General features: G+C 43.5%; 1 protein-coding gene across 3 annotated transcripts; it reads left to right on the top strand.

Annotated features, from left to right (window-relative positions):
- The first annotated feature begins 259 nt into the window (after positions 1 to 259).
- On the top strand, positions 260 to 18,032 carry VSIG4 (V-set and immunoglobulin domain containing 4). 3 transcript variants are annotated; one of them, XM_026674623.2, is made up of 8 exons: positions 260 to 695; positions 6,609 to 6,968; positions 7,506 to 7,784; positions 9,581 to 9,637; positions 11,298 to 11,390; positions 15,086 to 15,205; positions 16,209 to 16,230; positions 17,548 to 18,032. In XM_026674623.2, the coding sequence occupies exons 1-8, from the start codon at positions 638 to 640 to the stop codon at positions 17,753 to 17,755; spliced, it is 1,197 nt and encodes a 398-aa protein (XP_026530408.1). In that variant the 5' UTR covers positions 260 to 637; the 3' UTR covers positions 17,756 to 18,032. The 3 variants fall into 3 exon arrangements, with proteins under 3 accessions (XP_026530408.1, XP_087828148.1, XP_087828150.1); XM_087972022.1 differs by having other exon boundaries at positions 11,298 to 11,405; XM_087972024.1 differs by lacking the exons at positions 9,581 to 9,637; positions 11,298 to 11,390 and having other exon boundaries at positions 496 to 695; positions 17,548 to 17,893.
- Positions 18,033 to 18,555: the final 523 nt, after the last annotated feature.

The raw sequence follows: 18,555 nt of genomic DNA, 5'->3' as shown, positions 1-18,555 counted from the left end.
TTTTCTGGAGGGGAACATCCCAGAGGGACGTGGTAACTCAGTGGCTAAGACGCTGAGCTTGTCGATCAGAGAGGTCAGCGGTTCAGCAGTTCGAATCCCTAGCGCCGTGTCACGGAGTGAGCTCCTGTTCCTTGTCCCAGCTTCTGCCAACCTAGCAGTTCGAAAGCATGTAAAAAACAATGCAAGTAGAAAAATAGGGACCCCTTTGGTGGGAAGGGAACAGCGTTCTGTGCGCCTTCAGCATTTAGTCATGCTGGCCACATGACCACGGAGACGTCTTCGGACAGCGCTGGCTCTTCTTTGGCTTTGTAACAGAAATGAGCAGCGCCCCTTAGAGCTGGAAATGACGAGCATGGATGCATGAGGGGAACCTTTCCCTTTAACATCCCAGAGTCTTCGAGCAGTCCTTATTCCTGACTATCAAGGCCTTTCAAAAGTTTCAAGATGACGTGATTTCACTGGCTCAGTTCGCTCCTGTTGCTTTGCGGACACTTAGTCTCTTGCGAGATTCTTTCAAAAAGAAAATAAGGAAGGAAGAATAATAAAGCATAAAGGGAAAGGAAGTCACGCTTATTTCACTCCTGGTCTTCAGAGGGGCGGCATCTGACCAGTGGAGAGCAAGAAAGTGGCAAATAATATGGAAAGATGGGCCCAGCTGTGGATTCTGAGCTTGGTGGCTGTTGTCCCTGGAAAAGGTGAGTTCAGAAGCATGACTTGGTCCTACTTGACAAGAGGGTCTTCTCAGGTCTAATCTCTGTCTAGACCCTCAGGTTTCATTCCGTGAGTTCTACTTCTGGGTTTGCTTTTTGTCAGGGCATGTAAAGAAAGGATTTCCCACAAAGTTATGTTGCTGAAAACATAAAATATCTCAATACCTGATAGGCAGTTTCAGGATTTGCTTTTAAAAGCTGTATCCAGAAATTCTCCAGTTCTACATGAGGAACTTGTTGGTAACGTGAAGTCAATAGAAATGTCCATCGGTCACCCCGTCTCCCTTAATGTCAGTTCAAAGGCATTTGAAGGGACAACAGAAGGATTCTGGGCTGATCCTGTACTTGGCTTGCAGAGGGGAAGTCTTCGCTGACTGTGGCACAGAAGTCAGGCAGGTGTGGCACCTCCAGGATTTTGATGGAAATTTCTTAGGTTAATAAAAACTTGCTGAGTTTTGGAAAGCAACCAAGATTGTTTTTGTTTTTTTAAATGCTCACTCCAAAGTTGAGTTGTAGTATAACTTCAGTTTAAAACTTTTACTCCGAAGGTTAAATCTAGCATATTTGTACCTTACGGTGAAATATCGATGCCATTCAGATAAGTCCAATATCACTACAATATCCCACTTTCTGCATCCAACCTAAGTTAAAGGAATCTTCCAGTGAAAAAGTGTCTCTCTTCTTGAGGTTCATGGAATCAAACCAAAATTTATTCATGAAACAAGCATCCCACTTCAGCAATGGGTTAGGCAGACTCCTCATTTCACAGTAAATAGCAATAGCACTTAGACTTATATACCGCTTTATGGTGCTTTCCAGCACTCTCTAAGCGGTTTTACAAAGTCAGCATATTGCCCCCAACAGTCTGGGTCCTCATTTTACCCACCTCAGAAGGATGGAAGACTGAGTCAACCTTGAGCCTAGTGGGATTCCACCTGCCAACTTGCAGGCAGCTGGCTGCAGCAGAAGTAGCTTGCAGTACTGCACTCTAACCACTGCACCACTGAGGCTGTCTATGTTCTCTCTATGTTTCAACTGCCTTATTGAGTGCAGCGTTGAGTTTTTAAGGGATGCATTTCACTGCCATGTATGACTACAAATGTAGAGTTGTAATTGCAGGAATGTTCCTATCTGGATGGCAAACCTCAGGTGATGAATGTTTGCAAAGCGAATGCAACTCAGGCAAACAAAGTCATTAATGTAAAGGAGGATTAGAGAGAGGAAGTAAACTTATGTTAGACTTTAACTAGAGATAATTAATTGTGTTAATTACTTGCTAAACAGTAACGAAAGTTAAGCAATAACCAAAGTTAACCAATGTTGGAGGATTACTAAAAATGTGTATAAATGCAAGACTAGACTCCAATAAAGATCATCATGATTCATTTGATCATGATCAAACACCTCGACTGCCTCGTCGTTACAACATACAAAGACAGCAGGGAAATATGTGGATGACTTGACTTGCGATTGGCCACCTGCTTGACTATTAGCGATGACATACATTTATGATAGAATACCTTATGCCACCAGACTTGAAATTCTAAAACTAGAAAACCTTGAATTACGCCGTCTTCGGTCTGACTTAAGCATGGTATATAAAATCATACATTGCAATGTCCTACCTGTCAATGAATACTTCAGCTTCAACCATAACAACACAAGAGCACACAATAGATACAAACTCAAAGTAAACCGCACCAAACTTGATTGCAGGAAATACGACTTCAGCAACAGAGTGGTCAATGTCTGGAATACTCTACCCGACTCTGTAGTTTCTTCCCCAAACCCCAAAAACTTTAACCTTAGACTGTCTACTATTGACCTCACCCCTTTCCTAAGAGGTCTGTAGGGGCGTGCATAAGCGCACCATCGTGCCTACCGTCCCTGTCCTATTGTTTCTCTTATTCTTTTATTTTTCTTATATGTACCCATTTCATGTATTCACAACTATGTATACACTTATACTTATTATCTTGTAAACAATTGGCAAATCAAATAAATAAATAAAATAAATAAATGATGGTAGAAGTACCATAGTCCTAATTTAGAGGGTCATTGATTGATAGGTTTTTATCTATATTGCAGAAAGTTGAAAGTTCCTTTGTTCTATAGCTTTTGTTGTTGCTGCTGCTGTTGCTTGCACTCCCTAATTTTACCATTACAACCTTCCCCTCTTTTTCTAATTCCCTTTCTTTGCTTTTTGTATTTTATATATTTTTTGAAATTTAATGAAGTTTTGGTAAAATATCTCTATTTCAACGCGGGCTGCAAAACCTGACATTATTTCAGCCATAACTTCCCCTGCTTCGGGGACTATGAGGCAACACAAATGCCAAATGATATCATGGTTTTCATAGCTGAATTAATCAACTGAGATATTTCTGTTCTGGTAGGAAGCCTATTTGCAACACAGGACTCCTACTTAAACCCAATTAAGATGGACAAATTTGAAACACACACAGAATAGAATAATAATATGTAATGTAATGTAATGTAATGTAATGTAATGTAATGTAATGTAATATATTGAATTCCTGGGAAGTGTGCAGAGAAGATTAACAAAGATGATAAAGCGCTTGGGGCCTAAATCGTATGAGGGAGCTAGGCATGTTTAGCCTATGAAAGAGAAGGACTGGGAGGGGGGGCATGATAACTGTTTTCCAGCACTTGAGGTGCTTTTTCAGAGCAGAAGGGACTGTCTTATTCTTCAAAACACTTGAAGGCAGGACAAGAGTAATGTGCGGAAGCTTCTTAAAGAGAAATCCAACCTAGAAGTGACATTTTCTGAGAGTGAGAAGAATTAATCAGTGGAATAGTTTGCCTCCTCAAGCTGTGGATGCGCCACCACTGGAAGTTTTATCACCACGTGATCCGGATGGTCCAAGCTTTCCTGCCTTGAACAGAGAGCTAGGCTAGAAGACCTCTGAAATCTGTCATTCTATGTTACAAACCTGGAAGGTCCCTGGATGGGGCAGAAGAGGGTCCTCCCTCTTACCTCAGTGTCTGCAGACTAGAATCTGACCTAGTTGCTATAATAAAAGAGACCACGGAGGAACGAGGGCTGCGTCCCTCACCTGCATCGTTCTTATTATAACAGAATAACAGAAAAAGACCTTGGAGGTCTTCTACTTCAACCCCTACTGAAGCAGGAGGCCTGACAAATGGGTCAGGTCTAATCTCTGCTTAAAAACTTCCAGGGATGGAGCAGCCACAACTTCTAGAGGCAAGATGTCCCACTGGTGAATTGTTCTCATTAACAGAAAGTTTCTCCTTAATTTTAATCTCTTATCTGTTATCATTCCATCTGCTACTTCTTGCCCTGAGGTGTTTTGGAGAATAGGGGGGACCCTTTCTTTTTGTAGCAGCCCCTCAAATATTGGAAGACGCTATCACGTCACCCCTAATCCTCCTTTTTTTAGCTAAAAACCCCACCCCCCCCCCAACCCCATTCTTGTGTTTTAGTCCCAATTCTCGGTCAATTATATCACCTCCCCGCCCCCACCCCCCCCCCCCCCCCGTCCGAACGTCCCACCGGCCTGGCTTGGGCGCCCCATTGGTTTGATAATGCTGCAACCATTCTTTGTATGTTTTAGCCTCCAGTTCTCATCATTCTCAGTGGTCAATGTCTGGAACTCACTACCTGACTCTGTTGTCACCTGCTCAAACACCCACTCTTTTACCCTCACGCTGACCTCTTATCGACCTCACCCCATTCCTAAGAGGTCTGTAAGGGGCGTGCATAAGCGACAATTGTGCCTACCGTCCCTGTCCTATTGTTCCCAATTATTAATTCCTATTTCATGTATTTAAACTTAAGTTTATTCTTATTTCTATTATATTGTAAGCATTTAAACAAACAAACAAACAAACAAACAAATAAATCCTGTCCTTGGCTGGTCTGCAACCATCACTGCCCTTGCACGTGATAAAGGGGGACCATTTGGCCAGGGTTCTTCTTTTGGCTTAAGGGGAAATCAGGCAGAAGCCAATTTCCCCTGATTTCTTCGGTATGGGCACCAACTAGAGAGAGATCTGACAAACCAAAGGCCCTTTTGGCGACTGTGGCTTTCTCTGAAGCCTTCCTGTTCTCTGAGTGGCTTTCCAGGAGCTCTTCTCAATGTGCCAGCAGAATCTCCCTTTCTCTAACCAAGTTCCCAATACAGGAGTGCCCCCTCCCCCACACAATAAAGAAAGAAAGAAAGAAAGAAAGAAAGATAGAAGAAAGAAAGAAAGAAAGAAAGAAAGAAAGAAAGAAAGAAAGAAAGAAAGAAAGAAAGAAAGAAAGAAAGAAAGAAAGAAAGAAAGAAAGAGGCGTGCATAAGCACACCAACGTACCTACCGTCCCTGTCCTATTGTTTCTTTTTTTATTTTCTTATATATATCCACTTCATGTATCCATAAGTACGTTTATACTTATACCTGTTATCATATAATTGCTTGACAAAATAAAATAAATAAAATAAACAATAACTTGTTCCAGCACCCCAGCTTTTCTTTCTTCTTCTCTTCTTGCTTGTTCACAGCTGGATTTAGATCAGGAATAAGCAACCCTTTTCTGTTCAGCGATGCAGGGGTGCTGTTTAGTTTTTATCCTCCAGGGTGTCCACAGGGCACAGCCACAAAAGGCAGGATGTGTGTTTATGTTTGATTGAGCTAATAAAACCTTGGAGGAATGTTAGAAGAGGACAATTGAGAATAAAAGATAGAAGAGTATAAAGCAAGTCAGAACGAAAATAAGTATAGTGAATAAAAACATAAAATAGATAAATATAGAAAAGAAATATAATTGAATAAAAGTAAAGGGAGAAATAATGAGAAACTTGAAAGGATATGTATGTGTTTATAAGGAGATGTGTCAATGGTGTATAAAATGTTTTATTTGTTTTGTTAAAATTTACAAATAACTTTCAGAAAAGAGGTTTTATGTTCTTATGTTTAATATTTGTATGTCTTTAAAAATTAATAAAATTTGTTTAAAAAAAAGGCAGGATGGAGCTTGCATGGTGTCACTGAAAACTCCAACTGGCTTCTCTGTGACAAACCATCCATGTGCCTTTGGACTCTGAGCATTGCAGAATTGTAACAACAGCCACAGCAAGCGCATCCATTCCTGGCTGATTCTTGCGAACAAGGCAGGTTCTGCCAAATGTACAGAAAAGGGTTGCTGTAGAGGATAGGAGTTAATGGAGAGGCGGCTGGTGCCATCTGGGAGGTGCATGGAGAAGAAAATCCTGGCCTGACAAAATTAACCCCCTTTAGCCTGATGAGACAAACATGGTCTCCACCCGCAGCCCTTCTCCTCCCGGGAATGTTTGTTAGGAATATAAGTCATCTAACAGTTATTTGGGTTAGAAATATATAAACCAGGATAAACATTTTAGTACTATACCTTTAAGGGAATGCAAGAGCATGCAATTGGGTGTGGTTTCTCAAACAGCCATAAGATGGAGCCAGAAACCTGGTTTGTTTTTAGTCTTAGTCTCAGAAGAGAGTGTGTCTGAGCGTATCTCTGTTTCCTTCTGTTGGAAAGTATTGCCGTTGCTCCATTTCTTCTAATTGACTGATATTATTGGATTTAATGTAAGTCTTACTGAACTGTTTTTGACACTGGACTTTGATTTTGTTACCTGGATTGAAAACTGACTGATTTAACTTGTGAATGACTTTGGACTGCTTATTTTGGACTTTGCTTAAACCTTTCTGGAAGTAAAAACCCACATTTACTCTACAGTGTATCTGTGTGCTCTGTGTGTATTATTCCAACACTACTCTCTATACGTCTCCCTGTATGCGCTCATTCTCCTAACGGGGAATTACCTCAACAATGTTCCCTTTCCCTTCTGGGGTCAGCATCTAAACCTTCTGCTTGTGTTCCTCCCTCTCCTCCCCCTCCAGTTGCCCTGGATTGGAACAGCACCCAGATGGTCAGCGGGACCTGGAGAGCTCCCGCCATTTTGCCCTGCGTGTATGGACCCTCCTCTGACTTCAAGCAGCTCAAGGTGACTTGGAAGTTCTTCCAGCCAGGCGAAGCTCCTCGCACCATCCTGCACCGCGATGCCTCCGGGGACCACATCTTCTTGGCTGCTTTCAGAGACCGCGTCAACATTGCCAAGAAGATCCCCGGAGACGTGTCCCTCCACATCAAGGAGCTTGAAATGACCGACATTGGTTCATTCATTTGCTTAGTGGACTTGGAAGCCCAAAACAGGAGCAGAGTCACCAGAGAAAAGACCGTGCAGCTCATGGTGGTAAAAGGTAATCTTAGGCAGAAACCTGTCAGTTTGGGCTGCAGGGCGTCCTGAGACCATGAGGCCTTTTGCTTCATTTCATAGCACTTCATTTTGACTCAGTCTTTCTTTTCTGGTGTGTCCAACTTCAAAGCTATGAGAAGAATTTAGGGGAGAGAAGGATGCATCCTAACCAGGAAGCTGGAGCAGCACCGCTCTGCTTTGAATAGCCATACTGTTTATTTTCCACATGCAAAGAACGTGGTACCTGGAGTCAGGAAAGACCCTGACTTCTCCCTGGATTAATAAGGCCTGGGAGCAGTGGTGGGATTCAGCCAGTTTGCGCCACTTCAGGAGAACCGGTCGTTAACGTTCTGAGCAGTTTCATGAACTGGTTGTTGGAAGAAATCATGAGGGCAGAGAACCGGGGGTTAAATTATTTGAATCCCACCACTGCCGGGGAGCCAGGTTTCTCTTTTATTAATGAGCTTGTAATTCCTCTTTTGTTTAGCTCTTAATTGTGAGAGGCACTTTGAGAAACCTTTGCTACTCTTCTGCTCTCTAGTTCCAGCCTCCAAGCCGTCCATTGAAGCAAGCAGCCGGGAATCCGTCCTGCCCAGCGGGACCCGGCTGAGTCTGACCTGCTCAGCCAGCGGATCTCTACCCATCTACTACCGATGGTACAAGGAAGGGCCTGGGGAGGAAGCCGAGGAGCTGCGCAGGGGCCCAGTCCTTGCCTTCGAGGGCCTGCAGCGGTCAGACTCCGCCAGATACTTCTGCACGGCAGAAAACAGGCTTAACGTGCGAAAGGAGCAGAGCGACTCCTTTCAGCTGACAGTGAAAGGTGAGGCTGCTTTGGTCACTGCAAGGGAGTCATGTCGCCTCAAGGATCTCATTCAGGGTTAGACGGTCCACGGAAAACCTTTTCCTAGGCCCCCACCTTTATTAAGAGGTCCAGGCTCTTAATTCTCTGCATTAATACAGTACAGGTAGTCCTCAACTTACAACCATTCCTTTAACAACTATTCAAAATTACGATGACGCTGGGAAAAAGTGACTTATGATTGCCACAGATCAAGTGGTCCTGTGGTCAAAATCTGGGTGGTTGGCAACCAGCATGGACTTCGGACGACTGCACTGTCTTGGGGTCCCATGATGTCCATTTGCAACCTTCCCAGCTGGCTTCTGAGTCAGCGGGGAAAGCAAAGGTTCACTTAACGTGCAAAATGCACGATTCGCTTAACAACCATGGCAAAAATGGTCATAGATTCAGGCCCAGCACACTTAACAGCCACCTTGCTTAGCAACAGAAATTGTGGTCCCAACTGTGGTTGTAAGTCAAGGACTACCTGCAGTGGAAGCAAACTTGGGCTAGATTACCCCGAATTATTGAACAAACCATCACTGGCTTGGTTGTCATCACAAGCCAAGACCTAAAGCAGGTTTAGACATCATAACAAGCTGAGTTCAGCCAAGCGCTAAACCAAAAAGCAAACAAAGCACTTGGTACTTTTCTATTTTGTGTCTTTGGAGATCCTCAGCCATCATCCAGGTCACGGCTGTCCCAAAGGTGGTTTTTGAAGAGGCAACGGGACTTCCTGATTTTTCTTGAGGACCTTTTGCTTCTCAGCCAAGAAGCGAAACAGAGAAAAAAACCAGAAAGTCCAGTTGCCTCTTCAAAAACCACCTTTGGGACTTTCTGTTTTGGGTAAACCACCTGCCGCTTTTCAACCTTTCTTTATTTTCCCACTGGTGCTAGAGTGGACGCGAGGCATACATGGAAGCAGCGGTTCAGAGACAGGGTTTGTTTATACCCTTAGGTCTGCATGTTCCCACCTCGGGAGCTCAAGCAACGGGCATAGTTCCTCTTCCTATGTTTCTTTATAAGAGGCAGCAGTGAAGGAGGTTAGTTTAAGAGGCCCCAAATCTTCCAGGGAGCTTCTTTGGCTCCGAGTGGGCTTGGGTCTCTCAGGGCAGGTCCACCATCTGCATCACTGCCACGCTCAGTAGCTGCTCCAACCATTCTTCTCTGCGGACTTTTCCAAAAGCGCCTGGAGGACAATCCTCTGGAATAAGACGGCCACCATTTCTGTGGTCCGCAAGGAAGAAGGGAAGGTTGGGCAGGAGGCAGCCTTGTCTGGCTACTAGTCCAATGGAGCATTTACCAGCTATACCAAAACTCATCTCCCACATTCGGAGGGTTTGGTGTCTCTGAAGATGGGCCACCGTTGAAAGGTCTGAAGGGAAAACAAATCAGTCAAATCAGATTATGGGTTTTGTAGTCAAATCAGGGTGTTTTAATTCTTTCTTCTTCTGGGATCAGGGTTTTGGAAAGGAGGAGGTGAATAAACTCAAGATGATGACCACAACCACACAATTGAAGACACGGCTTTTTGTGACAACCCACGGAGCAAAGAGACCAATCGTTGGTTGTGGTGGTTTGCAGTCCCTACCTTGGATTTTTGCCCCTCCCCTGCAGGCAGCCATCTTTGGCTAATGGGTCACCTTGGTCTTCCTACTACAGTGGAGTGGTAGGAAAAGCCTTCGCCAAACAGTCCGTTCCCCAAGGGTCGGCCCAAGTGGCCCAGCTCCTGGGAGCCCTGAGGGCGGGACAGTAACTCTGCTGCATTTCCCTTCCAGATGCTTCGGAAGTCTCCACTGCAGGACCAGCTGCCGAGTCAGGGGGAACCTCAACAGGTGGGGCAATGGAGGTGTGGGCGTGGGAGGCAGGGGGCCCGCTGTCCCTGGAAGCCCATGTGGCTGATCTTGTGTCACGCCAGGCATGTGAAAGGAGTGGGGGCAGATTTCATCAAGCATTTGACTCTCGGTCCCAAGGGCACCCTAGTTTCTTCTATCATTCCTGCCTCTGGCTCTATAAAGGAGGCTCCCAGCTATTTGGGGAGGTGCTCGATTGATCTGCATTTCCCATCCTGGCAGTCTGGAAGCAGAAACCTCCAGGAGGCCTGAAATGACCCACCCCAGGACAGGTGAGGGACCACAATCCTTCCCCAGCCTGGTGTTTCCACAGCCCCAACGCCACTGGTGGCCATCTGGGAACAGGGGTGCTTTTGGGTCGGATACCTGGAAGGTGAGACAGAGCAGGGTTAAAAAAAGTCAAAATGCTGGCTACAGCCGTGCAACAAACCCACAAAGGTGTTGGGTTTTGATGACATGGTTGTGGCTTCCAGCTTGGCTTTGCACTGGGTACAAGGCGCAAAGATATCAGGTGTGCCACCATGTCATTGCAGTTATAATTGGCACCATTAGAGGTGCAGGGTTAAAAAAAGTCAAAAGGCTGGCTACAGCCATGCAACAAACCCCCAAAGGTGTTGGGTTTTGATGACATGGTTGTGGCTTCTAGCTTGGCTTTGCACTGGGTACAAGGCGCAAAGATATCAGGTGTGCCACCGTGTCATTGCAGTTATAATTGGCACCATTAGAGGGTTGCTTTCATCTTGTATCACCATCACCTCATCCCCCTCTCTCCTGGGACACCAGTTTTAGATCAAGGCTGGCTTGATTTCTTTCACAGAGTAAAACAAAATAACAATAATCTCACACTGTGGATCATCCGCTGATGTTTATTTTGGTTAATGTAGTTTAGAACTTCCACAGGGATCATTTCAGGCAGTGTTTCTCTCAATCTTGGGAACTTGAGGCCCCATAATTCCCCAGCTGGTCCACCCACCTGACAGTTGCTCCAACTGAGAAAAGCTGAACTAAAGAATGTGGCCTCCAGTAAAGGGGCTGCCCTGGACAGGTCAGGGATCTGCTCCCTGATTTGCCAGGGTTTGCAAGAGAAATGGGCCAGAGGACTCCTTGGCTCGGTGGGAAGGTCAATGGTCCTACAAATCCATGCCCAGCAGTTCCTGGGGGACAGTAAGAGCAAGACTGGGCCTCTCCCTCCCAGCCTGCATGGCATGGATTGTGCTAGAAGAAACAGGCATCCTCCCCTTCAGGAGTGGAGGTAGAGTCCGCCCCTGTGAAGGGACGTGATCCATTTATATCCTCCAGATGTGACCTTCAAGGCACCTGCAGTCAGCAATGAATTGCAGATGAGCCCATAATTTGCATGTATGGGTGACTCTGGACTCCACTGGCTTTGCTCATCTAAGCCCCAACAGCCCTGCCTGGATGCTTCTGCTCTCAGAGTGGGCCATGGTGGCGGAGCAATTACTTCTCCACCAAAAAGGGTCCTTTGGAGCAGACCATCACCAGCTCTGTGGGGTGGGCCGGTGGGGGCATCACCTTGGCACTGCAGGCGGGACAACGGGTACAAAGGCTTCCGGTGCTTAGCCTGGATCTCACTGGCCTTAGATTCTTCCTGCTGACTTGGACTCTCTGGCTTTTCTTCCAGGCGGAGTGGCGACTTCATCCACAGCCTTTGGGGACTCTCCAGGACAGCAGAAGGAAAGTAAGAAGAAAGAAAGGTTGGAGGAGGTCCCTGGAGGTGAGAAGAAGACAGGTGATGAATCAGAGCAGCATTTTTCAAACTCAGCCACTTTAAGATGTGAGGAGTTCAACTCCCAGAATTCCACAAATCCTAACCGTGGCTGGGTTTGAAAAACTCTGCTCTCTTGATCTACTGCTGGCTGTGAGACATCAGGTGCAAATTTGGTGGCAAACTACAAACATTCCTTCTCCCTCTCCTGTTTGTGGCTGATACCCTAAAAGGAGAAGAAAAAAATGACATCGACAATTGTAGACTATCCAGGATGCCCTGAAGCTCAGCTTTATGGGATCCACTTAAGACCATTAAAAAAATAATAATTAGTGGGCTTCCGGTTTGAAGTCTCTTCGGTGACAGACAGAAATCCGCGATCGTGCGCGGTTTCGGTCTGGGCTCGCCGCTAGAGCGCCCTGAGCCGGCTGGTTTCGGGGCTAAGCCACCCCGTAGAGGTGGTGAAGAGGGGGGAGACTGCCAGCAGGGTTGAGGAGAGCCGCATCTCTCCTCCTCAGCTGGCCATTAGTCCCCTTCCCGAAGGCGGTTGTAGCAGTGGTCAGAAATGGCCACCACAAAGAAGAACTTGACTGGAAAAGAATGTGCAGGAGGAAGATAAGAAGTGAAAGTTTTGGCTGACTGGGTTAAATTGTAAAAGCAACAACTAAGGTACCCTGGAATTTAAACTTACAAAAAAATAACATCGCTCCCAAAGAAGAGTCGGAAGCAGCGAAGGAAAGTGAAAAGGGAAAGGTTTGATTTTTTTTTCTTCTCGTCCCTTCCCTATACTGATAACTAAGAGACTTAAATTAGAAATCGGAAAAATCCGCTTTGATATCAACAGGCAATTAAGCTGAAAATAAAGCAAAATGTCAAAGGGATAATAAATATTTCTGGACACTAAAATTTTTTTTCATAAGCAGGAAGGGAGAGAAAAAGAATAAGGGCAGGATCTGGAAGAGGGAGGAGACTGTCTGGAATTAAAAAGAATTTAAAGTAAAACTTCAATAAGACTTCTAAAAGATACATTTTGACTGAAACTTTGTAGCTAAACAATAACCCCAGGAAGAGAAAGTGAAAAAAAAGAGCAAAAAGAAACAGCCTGCATGTATTTGGATTATTTGGTGATTGTTGGATTCTTGGTTATTACATTTGAATGACTAAAAATAATCAGGTGGTTGTTTAAAAATTTATACAATGGCATCACTTCTAGATGAATTGAAAATGGAGCTTAAAAAGTACAAAGAAGATGCACAAGAAGGGAAGGGTTCTTTTGGCTCATTTCCAATTCTTAGAAATGGAGATTTGGAACTATGAGAAACAACAAGAAACGTCTGTAAAACAAGAAGACTGGGACAAAGAAGAAGACATCTTTAATGAACAAGTAATTTTATGTGGGGAAGAAAAAGGAAAGGGGGGAAAGAGAATGTAGAATTTAAGACTTAAAAAAACAACCAAAGAAAAGAAAAATAAGTTGAAAAATAAGTATAATACTGGAAAGCAACAGAAAAGGGGAATACAGAAGAGAGAAATAGAGGTAGAGAGACAAGGGGGTAAAAAGGGGAGAGAGAAGAAGAGAGGGAAGAAGGAAAGGAAAAGAAGTTACAAAGGACTGGAGCAAGATATAGAGAAACAGGACCTATTTAGAGATAATGGGTGAAAATTTAACTGAAAAGGGGATTCTGTAAAGGTACATAAGATTGTATTGTTATATTAGTAATAGAAATAAACTTTAGAAAATTGGAAACAATGTATGATTAAAATGAGGGATAAAATAGTTAGCGTAAATTTAGTGAAATGTTTGTTAATAAAATAAGTGAAATAAAATAAATGGGTAAATTGAATTAGGAAGGAACGGGAACATCTTAATTAGTTAATGTTTTATAAAATATAAGTGAAGGGGGGGGGGATTAATGATGGAAAGCTTACAATTGTTCCCATAGAAGTATGATATTTAATTGAAAAGTAATGGTAAAGAAGTTAAGATTTTAATGAATATTAATATTAATGATAGAATTGAATTGGAATGGAATGTGTTGTTTTAATTACATACATTTATAATTTTTTCTTTTTTTAAGAATATAGTGTGTATTTTAAGAATGTACCAAGCAGAATCCGAATGGAAGTTATGTATTATATTGAATGTTATAACTTTAGGGTATATATTGAAGCCTAAATAAGAGTTAAATGGATAAACTTAAAAGATATAAAGGCGTCATACTCCAACTACAGGAGAAATTTTGTTTAATGAGAAAAGATAATAGATAATTGAAACAGGACAGACAAAAAATATAAATATAATGATCTGAATTGAGATGAGATAATTAAAATAAAATTGAGAAAATTAAAAGAGGGGAGAAGCTGTGCTGAAAATGTAAAATAGTAATAGAATAGAATGGAATAGAATATAAAAATGAGCATGAAGTCGAATTTGTGTCTGTACGAAGAAATGTAACCCGGGATTACACTACTTTCAAAAAAGATGTTTTATTTGTATTTTTTTTTTCTTTGTGAAAACTCAGATAAAATTTACACACAAAAATAATAATAATTAGAACTGCAAGGAGAGTTTACAAGGCAGCATTAACATCTGCAAGACGGATGCAGCGTTGTACAGTGATTGAAGTCTGATGTTTGCATGGGCATGTGACATAAGGCTGGGCATCAGTCTCGGTGCCAGTTTTAATAGTCTCTGCAGATCCCCCTGGAATGGACCATTTTGATTCCCTTTTTTAAATCACAATTTTGCCATCTTTGAACTTTCCTACACAATAACTCCAGAGAAAGAGTGTGCTTTTTAACACACCAACCAATAGACCTCTGACTATTTATTTTCATTTTTTTTTAAAGTCCAGGGCAATAGTGAACATAGGCAATGAAAAAATGCTAGGGCTACAAGTAAAATGCAGATTTTAGGGTATTTTTAATCCTGGTTTGTTTAGGGGGTTAACTATGCAGCTTGCTTAGCTTGTGCACAAAGAATCTGATGGTTCTTCCAAGTTCTTATTGTTCTCCTACACAAAAGGAGGGATGGAAAGAATGAATGCAAACACTTCAGGGAGTTAGTATGTTTACAAGAATGTCTGCAGAACTCAGTCAAAAAGCCAAGATGGTGTAATGGAAGATCTGCCAGTTTTATGTGTTGTGCTGTCAAGATTGAACAGCTTTGCTTCTTTCAAACCTTAATGCTATTCAACTTGCCAATGAACTGGGGGGAAGGAAGGGTGAAAGGGAGTTCTGCGAAGGTGTGCATGGACCGCGAGAGCCTGGCAACTGAGATCTTAAATGGGGCTTATTTGGGGGGTAGGGCTTATATTACGAGCACCCTGAGAAATCCTGCTAGGGCTTATTTTCTGGTTGGGTCTTATTTGGGGGGAAACATAGTATCAGGTGCCCAATACACGAAATAGCTTCCTGTCTCTTCTTCCAGTTGTTACTTTGAGTTGCAAAGATGCCACATCAAGCCTCAGTTGCCCTCAGGCTGCTATAGTGCAGGTCCCCGTTATTGTTAATAATCTCTAAAGTATACCTGATACTGCAAGTCAAATGGCCGATCAACAGTAGATATCAGCTGGGCTTACTTCTAGGAAGAATGGTTTAAGACTAGGACATGTACAGACCATGTCGGTTTGCATCGATTATCTTAAAGATGAAAGGTCCAGGGAAATTTGATAGAATTCCCCATTTCTGCTGTGTCCCTTTAGCTCCGAGTGCCCAGAAGACACGTCTGCCACTGTATATCATCATCCTGATCGCTGTGCTCTCTGCAGCTTTTATCCTTATGGCCATCTCTGTGGTTTTCTGCAGAAGGAGGACTAAGAGTGGTGAGTTGCTGGGTGCTCATTTGCTCGGATTGGGGATCAAGGGATAATAGTTGAACAACTCAGATTTAGGAACCAGAAGGCTAGAGCAAATTAGGAACCGGATTGTCCTCTTTGGAAGCCATAGTAGCACCATAACAGCGCTAATAGTGAATTTTTAGACAGCACAGTTTAGCACTTACAGACTAAATTTAAGATTGCAAATTCTGAATTCTAGAGAGGAAATCTCAAAGGTAGAAATCTACTGTTTTATCCCAATCCTGAGATTTGATTCCAAATGCACGTGGTGGTGGGTAGAAACCAGCTTATAATGATGTGAGCGAACACTTCAAGCAGGCGAAGTGAAATTTCAAAAACATACTGTAGAACATAGAATAATAGAGCTGGAAGGGACCTTGGAGGTCTTCTAGTCCAACCCCCTGCTCAAGCAGGAGACTCTATACCATTTCAGACAAATGGCTGTCCAATCGCTTCTTGAAAGCCTCCAGTCAGTGATGGAGCACACACCACTTCTGGTGGCAAGCAGTTCCACTGGTTAATTGTCCTCACTGTCAGGAAGTTTCTTCTCAATTCTAGATTGCTTCTCTCCTTGGTTAGTTTCCATCGTTGTTTCTTGTCCTGCCCTCTGGTGCCTTGGAGAATAGGCAGCCCCTCAAATATGGGAAGACTGTGTTGTCGTGTCAGCCCTGGTCCATCTGACCACAGTGTGAGAGCAACCGGGGTATAATGTTAATAAAACACAAGCACAGCACCCAAACTCTGCCCTCAAGGACCACTTTAGGAGGCTGCTGGGCCTTGATCAATTCAAAACAGGACACAATAAGAGTTACCATAGAAACTGTCAATCCAGATCTCCAATTATCCAGTTGTTTTGTTTTGTTCTGTTCTATTTCATTCCCTCTTACTTTCTTTTTTTCTATTTTTACAGCTTTGTACTTATTTTTTAGTTTAATGTAACTTTGTTTTAGGGAAATAAAAATTCATTAAAATGTTGTTTCTTTTTCAGATAATCTTTATCAAGTAACATAGTAAGTAATCATCTCATCCTGGGGTTGCAATAGTGAAATGTGTTGACCGAGTATATTCCAGAGGGCTGGGTGTAAAAGACTGACTTGCAGAACGGAACTGCATAGAAGGAGCCTCTCAAATGCCTGGAAAAATAATTCTGCCTCCCTGAATTGCAAGTGAATTAAGCAAGCAAAGTTCATACAAGACATTAAGGAACAAAGAGGGGAAAAAATTAAACAAGTCAAGCTTTTGCATCACATGAAAATTAGACAATGTGGGATTTAGTTGACTTGGGTTAAGCATGTTGTGCAACACAGCCACAAGGACAGCCACAATGATATCGGTGCTAAAAAGCTGACGGGTGTTTTCTAGCACAATCTCACCAGCATCTCCTGGGGTGGGGCGGATGGGGGGGAACGACAATAATCCAAGAGTCACAGATTTCGCCCTTTTGTGCGAGGGATCATTGGAAGAGGCCTCTGTCTTATTGCAATTTTTTTTGCAGAAGAAGGCAAGGCAGGCTGGTTTGGGTCTGGACTTAAGTAACCATACGTCCAGCAGTGTGTCTCAAATGTGTCAGTCACTTGAAGAGATGTGGGCTTTCTCAGCATGCTGGGCGTTGAAGTCCACACCTCTTAAAGGGACCAAGGAGGGGGTTCACTGTGCTAGATGCCGCATCCATTCTTGCAGTGAACCACAGCCTAACCATACCCGCCCATCCCAGACTTATTTATTTATTCTGTTATGCCCCTACCTTCTTGCCTTCATCTAACCTCTGGTGTTCAAGTAAGAGAGGCTTATGTTGTCCTTAGCTTAGCCACCTCTGAGCAGGATGGGCCGTGAAGGAAAGCAAGCAAGCAAGCAAGCAAGGCAGCCATTGCATGGTAAATGCAGCCGGGTTCTCACCCACCGTTATGGGGTCTGAGGGTGACTTGAGAAGACCGTATCTCCCCCACTACACACATTATTTATCTCCCCTGTACAAGCTTCTTATGCTTTTCTCTTTCTCCTCTGGTTGCCCGTGGGTGGGGGTGGGTTTTTTTGAGAGGAAGAGCAGAAGGCAAGTGGGATCAGTTTGATTCGTGCTGGACAAATGTCACCAAGTTACCCTTTGTGCTTTTTAAAAGCAGAACTGCGGGTCTCAAAATAGATCATGTTCTCTGCAAGGCAGCTGATCACTGAGCCAGGCAGGCTAGCTGCAGGGGCAGCAAAAGGGAATCTGTCTGAGTCAGCCCTATGAACATGGTGTTGTGCAAAGGCCTCTTTCGCTTGCATTCTCGGGTAAGTGGAACCTCCTGTTTTGCGTGCCTAATTTCACCACTGTCTATCTGTTTCAGCAACAACAATGCCCTCACCTTGGAGGGCAATGAAGCCATCCCAGCCAGTCCAGGAGTCAACAACACCTGCCTGTATGAGGCACCAAATTCTAGTTTCGGCAACAACTACACTATGGAGCCGACCAAAGCTGACGAGTACGTGGCAATGGGTGAAAAGATGGACAACGAATATGAGATCCTGGTAATTGAGAAGCAGTTGGGGAGGTGATGGGCAACCTGGAACAGGGAAGAGTGCATCTTGCTCTCTCTCCGTCTCCAAGAGCCGAGTGTTGAAGGACATTCCTCTTGGACCCTCCACGTATCAACTTGCCTTCTCCCGCCCTCCTCAACCGGTGGCCCTCCTGTCCAGCCTCCCAAAGGGGCTTCTTTCAGCCCAGCAACTCCCCCCAGTCAGCAGTGGCCCCTTAGACCTGTCTCCCTGCCCAGGAGCAGCCCATGCTGGGACCAGCAGGGCTTGGCTAAACTAAAAAATATTGACACTAAAATGTGCATGTATTTGGTTTTCTTGTTTGCAGTTGTCTAGAATACACTTTCTGTCCCCTTCCATCTGATCAAAAACACATTTGTCCTAATAAAAACACTTTTCTGTTATACACATTTTGAACTGATGAATCACGTTGCAAAACGTTGGGAAATGGTAGCTTGGGGATTATTGCTTAAATTAAGATTCTGTGATGTTTCATAAAGGAAGAATGAATTTAGTTTATTTTAAACAAGTTTTTTTTCCCCTTCTCTAATTGGCAGACAAATATGGTAGCCTTTTCTGTCCTATATTCAAATATTTTCCTAGGCTTGTTTTTATGCATTGGCCTACATATTTTAAAGCAAAATAATCTAATATTGACTAAGGAAGGAAAAATTGTTTGTAGGTGTATGGACTTCAACTCCCAGAATTCTTCAGCCAGCATATTGTTTGCAAACCACCCAATCGCTCATGTAAGAGAGGTGGTGAAGAAATTTGATCAATAAATAAAGTTAAGAAGCACTTCTCGACGGAATGGCAAAGCA

The sequence above is a fragment of the Notechis scutatus genome, chromosome 10 (assembly GCF_049901735.1).
Source record: "Notechis scutatus isolate UNSWTSFEM ecotype Mainland chromosome 10, rNotScu1.2, whole genome shotgun sequence".
Classification (NCBI taxonomy): Eukaryota; Metazoa; Chordata; class Lepidosauria; order Squamata; family Elapidae; genus Notechis; species Notechis scutatus.
The sequence above is the reverse complement of the archived record's forward strand: the minus strand, read 5'-3'. Positions and strand labels throughout refer to the sequence as shown.